General features: G+C 44.9%; 1 protein-coding gene across 1 annotated transcript in view; it reads left to right on the top strand.

The window, feature by feature from the left end:
- Positions 1–8,694, top strand: part of MAN2B2 (mannosidase alpha class 2B member 2) — a 103,650-nt gene that overhangs the window by 19,165 nt on the left and 75,791 nt on the right. The window contains exons 5-7 of the mRNA XM_068277135.1: positions 970–1,085; positions 5,131–5,308; positions 7,925–8,120. Of these exons, the coding sequence (XP_068133236.1) occupies positions 970–1,085; positions 5,131–5,308; positions 7,925–8,120 (490 nt within the window). The remainder of the gene's footprint in view (positions 1–969; positions 1,086–5,130; positions 5,309–7,924; positions 8,121–8,694) is intronic.

The raw sequence follows: 8,694 nt of genomic DNA, 5'->3' as shown, positions 1-8,694 counted from the left end.
GATAGTGAATGGAGCCATTTCCATTCAATGCGAATGTCCGTACGCGTGAAAAAAATCTGAGGTCCTGCATAATTTTTTTTTTTTTAGGACATTGCATATGATTTGCATAGGCAAAGCATTGCAACGTGAATTTTTGCAGTATTTGTGTGAACATTTGCATTAAATCCATGGTTTCAGGAAGTTGTCAGCAGTCATGACTAAGCAGTTACTAGGCAGATTATGTTATATATGAGTAATGCAAAGTTTTGCGTATTTGCATAAAACATATTCACATTTTCACCAATCAGAAAAATCTTCACAATACAGCCTTACACTAATGCTGAATACACACCATGCGTTTCGGCATCGAATGCGTCCGTCGATACGCGTCGATTCGATTATTTTGCAAACGCATTTCGATGATTTTTAGGTCGATTGCCATGTAAAGTATGGCAAATCGACCCAACGATCCTTCGACGCTTGAATCGAACATGTCGGAAATAATCGAATCGATGCGTATCGACGGACGCATCAACTGCGGAAACGCATGGTGTGTATCCAGCATAAGATCAACAGTTCCCTTCAGTTCAGTTTGAAGCACGGCTCCCCCTGGTGGTGAATAATTGAATTTTTTTTCTCTTGCACTTTAATCAACTTTTCACGACCAATTAAAACTGTGTCCAGGCAGACAAGACATTGGGGATGCCTTTACCCCGTTACTGTCAGTGTTTATGGAGCCGCATTATGCGTCACTCGGCTGGTCTCTCCTGCAGCTTCTGGGCTACATTCCAGCCTTCCCTTCTGAGCTGCTGCTATTTCTCATAAAGAAAATTAGCGATTTAAACCACCGTTTGTTGTAATTGCCAGGAATGAATCAGCATAAGAACCGCTGTGAGTCCCCGTAGTATTTGTGTGGTGTTCTCCTCCTCCTTGTTTTTTGACATTTTTTTTATTTTTTTATTTTTTCTTCTAATTCTTTTTCTTTTACAGAAGCTTCAGTTTGTTTGGAGGGCTTCTCCATCCTTGGAAGAAAAGCAGGAGATATTTACTCATGTCATGGACCAGTTCAGCTACTGTACACCCCCCCGCCTGCCATTTTCTGAACGGTAATGCCAGATGTAAGCGGTAAAGGGGCAATTTCACAAAGGAGCAGTGGTGTGACTCTGAATCTCCAGTCTCATCATAGCCAGGGCTGTGGAGTCGGTACAAAAATTGTCCGGTTTCAACTCAGACTCCAAGTTATGAAACCTCTGACTTCAGGTACCCCGAACTGCTCCAACTCCACAGCCATGGAAGGGTTATGGAGAGGGTACAAAAATGACCTGACTCTGACTCCTCCATTCAAACTCCAGAGCCCTAATCCTAGCAACATTTGCTCAGGCATGGGCGTTTTAACATGTACTTATAGGGAACCTAAACTGAGAGGGATATGGATGTTTCCTTTTAAACAATACTATTTGCTTGTCAGCCTTGCTGATCTCTTTGGCTGCAGTAACCTGAAACAAGCATGCAGCTAATCCAGTCTGACTTCAGTCAGAGCACCTGATCTGCATGCTTGTTCAGGGGCTGTGGCTAAAAGTATTAGAGACACAGGATCAGCAGGAGAGTCAGGCAACTGGTATTATTTTAAAAGGAAAAATCCATCTCCTTCTCAGTTTAGGTTCCCTTTAAAGAGACTCTCCGAAATTTCAGGTTTTTAATTGCAAAAACCTGTTCAACATGATTGCCCTAACTAAAACGCTGCATCCCCACGGCTGAAATCTAACTAAATCCCCCCAAACTCCCCTCGCAAAATCCAAAACTTTCTTGGATGTGGATTTTGCTTCCCCGTGCGCTTCCGTGAGAGGCAGAGCTTTTCAGTAATGCTGTCCGAGCATGGCAATTTTACCCGTATTTAGTGAATATTGATTGTACAGTTGATCATTCAGGAGATTGTACCATTAATAGGCATTGGACACCTTCGGGCTAGGCACCACCAGTGTGTGTGTGTGGGGGGGGGGTGTCTTAGGGCTAGGCACCACCGGGGGGGTCTTAGGGTTAGGCACAACCGGGGGGGGGGGGGGTCTTAGGGTTAGGCACAACCGGGGGGGGGGGGGGGGGGTCTTAGGGTTAGTCACCACCGGGGGGGGGGTCTTAGGGTTAGGGATAGGTAAAGGGAGTGGGTTAGGTTCTGTGTGAGAGTAGGGTTAGGTTTAGTTTTACTATAGTTTATTACAATTGTACATTTTTCTTTTTCATTGTTATACATGATATTTTCTGAATTTATTACAAGAAGAAATAAGAAAATAAGGTTCTAGACAATATTACATTTTGGCTATACCCCGCGCCCTTTTATCCAGGCGCCCTTTTTTTTATGTACGCCCCCCCCTGGTTCTTCTGAAGCAAGGTGAGAGAGCAGAGAAGAGCTTTAGATGATGGAGGGAGAGCAGCAGTTGCAGTACCATGGTGACAGGAAGGGCTCTCTTGGCAATGAGGGTCTAGGTTAGATGTCACTGTAGTTATTGCGCAGTAGGAAGAGTGAGAGGGGTTAAAGTGTAACTGTTGGGCATAAAATATTCAATTCTTTATTTTTATCTGGTAAAAAAGTAAGTAGGATGCTAACCAGACAATCCAAAAGTTAAAATCACTATTACTTTTCTTGTTGATAAATGATCGTTCCCCTGTTTACCTGACTCTTATTTGGTACATACAATTTTTAGTACACAAAAAGGAAGTTGCAGGGCATGCTGGGTTGTTTTTTTTTTTTTTTTGCGGCTCTATTTCCCCTCAGACTTAACTAATGCAGCCTGATTGGCTGAAGCCTCTTTCCCTCCTGTTTTCCCCTCCCACTCCTCTGTTCCTCTCTGGCCAATATTTCTCATGCTGAGACAATGCATTTTCTATAGTAAAGGGCGGGCAAATCAGGCAGAGGAGAGTAAGGGAGGAAATTACATCCGGATTGGCTTCAATATAGCCACACTTAAAATGGGAATTTTTTTATTTTTTTTTACTGTAGAAACATCATTAAAGAGAACCCGAGGTGGGTTTGAAGAATATTATCTGCATACAGAGGCTGGATCTGCCTATACAGCCCAGCCTCTGTTGCTATCCCAAACCCACCTAAGGTAACCCTGCACTCTGCAATCCCTCCATAAATCACAGCCACGCTGCTGACAACAGCTTGTCAGAGCTGGCTGTGTTTATCTCTATAGTGTCAGTCTGCTGCTCTCCACGCCTCCTGCAGAACTCCAGTCCCCGCCTGCATCCCTTCCCTCCCTGCTGATTGGAGGGAAGGGACGGGGGCAGGGACCGGAGCTATGCAGGAGGCGGGGGAGCAGCTGAGACTGACACTACAGATGTAAACACAGCCTCACAGCAATGCTGTGATTTATGAGGGATTGCAGAGTGCAGGGGGACCTTAGGGGGGTTTGGGATAGCAACAGAGGCTGGGCTGTATAGGCAGATCCAGCCTCTGTATGCAGATAACATTATTTAAACACACCTCGGGTTCTCTTTAAAATCAAAACGTGGACAGTGAAATACATATGTTATAGTAGCGCAAGTATTTATCTACTTATATACCGGTATGTGTTTTTTTTTTTTTCTGAGATAGTATGTCTGACAGCTCCCCTTTAATGGCAGATGGCTGACTCTCTGTTCCTTTAACGACAAGTTTTCTTTAATAAGAACAGGAAGTCTTACAATTCCCAAATACAAAGAAGCTTGCCAGAAGAACAGCTTAAAAAGAAAACTAAAGGCTTTGTTAATGGTTTGTCACAAGCAAGGAAAAGAGGCAAAATCCCTGGAGCCAGGCAGTAAAATAGACAACCTCTGTATGTCCTTCCAGTCCTGCACAGAGTTGGGAAAAGACAAACGCTCTGATTTGCTGTGACGTTATGTGACTGTGGGATCACTGGAGAACATAAATGATTCTGCAATCCTGGCCTGGGTTCAGTTGGGGCCTGAGCCTACTGACGCAGTTTTCATTTCCACATCACTGTTACAAATGCTGAAAAGTGGACAGAAGTGGAAACAACTACGTTAGTAGGCTCAGGCCCTAAGAGACGTTTCAGCTGTGTACAGTACATGCTACTCCAAAATCAGTTATTACAATCCAGTTATTCAGTAATTGTTCAGAAACCTTCAGTATGGGCTGATATCACCGAGGTAACGGTTTCCAACCCTAACCACCTCATGGGTGACATTAGGCTTGCGGGATAACCTGTGTTCTCTGACCTCCAGCCCTGGAGAGCTTTACTAAATCTAGACTTGTAAGAGGGGCTGTGGCTAAAGTATTAGAGACACAGAATCATCAGGAGAGTCATGTCGGTTTCCCGGTATTTTTTTTAGCTGGCTCTTTAAATGAAGCATTAGCAATGTACTTTTAAAGGTGCTTTATGTCTCGTAACATTTCTTGGGACTGATCGTGCCTCCATTGTTGGGAGATCCTCCAATCAGGAATTCCCTTCAATAGACCATCTCTAGATCAGTATCTACGGTACGTTCGAAGATCTCTTAATTCATTCACTTGTTCACATCAAAGGCACCTGAACTAAGAAATAAATGTACGAGGTGGCCATACCTGGTGCCTCTTCCATGTCCCCATAAACTCTTAGGTCTTTTAGCTTTGCTGGGCTCCCCTGAGTCTTGGCTGTGCCCCCGATCAGAGCTGAAATAGTCAGAGCAAGGGACCAAGCTGTTCCCTCTCCAGCACAGCTGGGTACAGTAGCCACAGTTGGGTACAGTAGCCACAGTTGGGCATGTTCTAGGCAGTTTGGAAACATTTGTAACCGTGCAAGCTCAGGATGCTCCCCACCGAGGCTCCAAACACAACCATAGAGGAGCAGGCACAGAGTGTGTGCTAGTGGACAGAGCATGTGTTCCTCAGGGAAGAACAGGAGGGCAAAGCTCCTAGACAGAGGGGAGCCCAGCAAAGCTGAGGGGCTGCTTAGTGTATAGAAGCAGAGATGTTTTTAGGTCAGTATGCAGAAAAATTGGAAAATATAAAAAACATCTATGCAGACATAGAACGTTTACAGTGCATTGTATTCTGGGACAAAATGTACATTTTCAGTTTTTTGTCACAAATTATTATTCATATGATTACTTCAACATGCATAAGTTTGTAGAAACGTATTTTCCTAAAAGATGACCTCGTGCCTGTGTTTCTAGTTCAGGATTTTACTGGAATGGAATTGCGGTCTTTCCCGATCCACCAAAGGATGGCATTTATCCCGACATGAGTCTGCCTGTTACCAGCGATAACATTCGCCAGTATGCGGAGACCATGGTGAACAATATCAAGATGCGAGCTGCCTGGTTTAGAAGTGGGGACCTCTTGTGGCCATGGGTGAGTACGGCCCACGGATCTACTCAACAACCTTCACAATTTCATACAAGCCCACTACAAAATACATGCCTGAAACGTTTAATGTGGAATTCCAGCTAATGCCTTTTCCGATAGTCTGAAGATCTGACAGTTCCATGGGCAAAGTCTTTTGTGTTCTCACTAGTCCATGATTTAAGCTACTTCATTCAATGTTCACAGCCAACCCATCCAGGCCTATGAGTAATGATCTACATAAAATGCTCTTAAAGCGGATCCCAGATGAAAAACTAACTATGACAAGTAACGTGGCTATATATGTTATCTAAAGTTTAGATAGTTTACACAGCAAATCTAGCTGCAAACAGCCTTATTAGAATATGATTATTTCTTCCTGTGATGCAATGACAGCAGCCATGTTGTTTGTAAACATTACCAGAGGCAGGCTTATCTGCATCTTGAGCACTCAGCCTGTGAAAAAAACCTAATCCCTCCCTCCTCCCCTCTGCCTCTGAAATCTCTGGATGGTAATACCTCCCCCTGCGCAGACTGAGCTCCCATGAGCCCTTGCTACTGTCTGGAAATGCCTTGGCTCTCTCTGGGCGTGGCTTGTTTAGTTTATTGGAGTATTCAAACGAAAACCAAAAAGTGTTTGGCTTGAGGAATGCCCTATAAACAATAGGAAAGGAACACAATTATGCAATGAGTAAAAGTTCATCTCAGATACACTTTAAGCCTCATACACAAGCTCAACAGCGGTCTTTTATGCAGCACAATTGTCAAACAACTTTTGTTGTGAAACAAGTTGAAACCACTAAAAAAAAAGTATTTTGCCATTGTTCAAACAGCTGATAAGATTGATAAGAAGTCAGTCCAACAGTTGCTGCATAAAAGACCACTGTTGAGCGTGTGTAAGGGGCTTTTAAGGCTTGGGACCCACTACAAGTCGCAAAGCACTATTGCAATCGCTGACGATTTGTGTGAGTGCGTTGAAAGCAATTTGTGGTGCATCTTCCAGTGATTTAGGGTATTGAGCCCCGACCCTCTGAACATTTCCAACAAGCACATGTTCTCGTGGCTGTGCTCCCCACTGTCTAGGTGCGAGTCCTGCGCGGTAAGCCAAAGTTGTTCGCCCATGATTGGCTCCGTGCCACTTCACAGGCACGGCTGTACTTGTGTAGGCACAGCTTGTCCATGCTTGTGCACAAAGGGGAGTGATGCCGCGAGCTAAGAGATGGTCCAGAGCAGCAGCGGTGGTCTTTAGGATGTGGAAAATATCTGCAGATATTTGTTTTTATACTCTTCGCTTTGCTTTAAAAACCGCAGCTGACGATCAGTTATTTGGCGGCTGTTTAAAGCGGTGAGGTAAACATGTGTACATATAGTACTGAGCCTAGTACCTGCTTGGTTTTGTTCACTTTTTATTTTTTCATTGCAGGGCTTAAAGGGGAACTGCAGTAAGAGGTATACGAAGGCTGCCATATTTATTTCCTTTTAATCAATACCAGTTGCCTGGCAGCCCTGCTGGTCTATTTCTCTGCAGTAGTATCTGAATAACACCAGAAACAAGCATGCAGCTAGTCTTGTCAGATCTGACTTTAAAGTCTGAAACACCCGATCTGCTGCATGCTTGTTCAGGGGCTATGGCTAATAGTATTAGAGGCAGAGGATCAGCAGGGCTGCCAGGCAACTGGTATTGCTTAAAGGAAATAAACATGGCAGCCTCCATATACCTCTCTCTTCAGTTCCCCTTTAAGGAAAAAAACCTCTGTGCTTCATGTATGTGTTACAGCCAGAACCCGAAGTTTGGCCACTTTGCGTTCTGGCCGGCCACTTCGGGTTCTGGCCGGCCAATGTGCGAACTGGCTGCTGCGCTGCGGCCAATGTGAGGAATGAAATGATTGCAGTAAAGATTAATGTGTGTTCTGGCCGTCTCGCTGCGGCCAAATGTGTCAAAAGTGCATTCATTCATTTAATGAAATTAAGCCGGAGGCTTTCTCTCCTCCACCCAAGCCCTCCCCCCCCCCCCCTCCTCTCTCTCTCGGTCAGCCGGCGGGGACACGCGTGTCCCCGAGATTCGTTCGTCGCGCCAGGGCAGCAGAGCGGGGAGGCTGCAGACATTTCTTCTGCCAGCACTCGCTCTGCAGAAACGAACAGCAGGATTCCCTGCTGCGACGAACGACTCCGGGGGGACACGCATGTCCCCGCCGGATGCCAGGAGAGAGAGAGAGAGGCAGTGGGGAGGAGAGAAAGCCGGCGGCTTCATTTGCTACATTGCCGCCGGCTTAATTTCATTAAATGAATGAACGCATTTTTGACACATTTGGCCGCAGCGAGACGGCCAGAACACACATTAATCTTTACTGCAATCATTTCATTCCTCACATTGGCCGCAGCGCAGCGGCCAGTTCGCACATTGACCGGCCAGAACCCGAAGTGGCCGGCCAGAACGCAAAGTGGCCAAACTTCGGGTTCTGGCCGTAACATATGCAAACAACTCTCAAAAAGCTGTTTAATTCCCGCCTTAGCTCTCCTAAAAAGTTTATAAAAACAAAAACACTTTAGCACGAGTGTTAGTAGACATAAATGACTTCTGAAAATGTCTTAATTTGAGGATTGAACTTAATTTGTCATTTGCAGGGTTGTGACAAGCAGTTCTTCAATTCTTCTGTCCAGTTTAAAAACATGGATTTATTAGTGGAATATATAAATAACAGCTCGGATTTTGGAGTGTCAGTGCAGTACTCCACCCTTGGAGAATACTTCAGCCGCATGCACAAGAGGAACCTGACCTGGGATGTGCGCAGGAATGAAGACTTCTTGCCTTACTCTTCAGGTACGCTGTGCTGGGCTGCTTTCCTCTATGTAAAGGCCAGATGACTAGCATTGCTAGGCGTTGTTAGACTTAAAGAGAGACTGAAGCCTATTAAAATACTTATTTTTACTTTATATTTTTGTTAAGCAATCTTAGTGCTGAAACGCCACAATCCTGCTGCTGAACGAGGGCTAAAATCGCCTGGGCAAAAATCGGGGAGCGCTTCCTGGTAGAGGCAGCGCTTTGCGCTGTAGCTCTGCCTCTATTAGAGTCAATCTCTGCTGATCGCTGCCTCTACTCGCCCCTCTCAGTCTTCTTTCACCTTGAGAGGGTGAGATCTTCGGAGATTGACTCCAGCACAAAGCTCTGCCTCCCCCGAGCAGCAAAATCCACAACCTGGAAAGTCGTGGAATTTAGCCCCGGTATTTGGGGGGTATAAAGCCCTCGTGCTGCCACAGGAATGTGGCGTTTCAGTACTGCTGATGTTGCTTAACAAAAGTAGCAGGTAAAAAATATTTTATTAGGCTTCAGACTATTTTTGAAGGATCACTATCTTGAAAAATAGTAAAATTTTAAATACATGTAAACGCATACA

This window comes from Hyperolius riggenbachi, chromosome 1 (assembly GCF_040937935.1).
Source record: "Hyperolius riggenbachi isolate aHypRig1 chromosome 1, aHypRig1.pri, whole genome shotgun sequence".
NCBI lineage: Eukaryota > Metazoa > Chordata > Amphibia > Anura > Hyperoliidae > Hyperolius > Hyperolius riggenbachi.
Note: the sequence above shows the minus strand (reverse complement) of the source record. Positions and strands in the feature narration are given on the sequence as shown.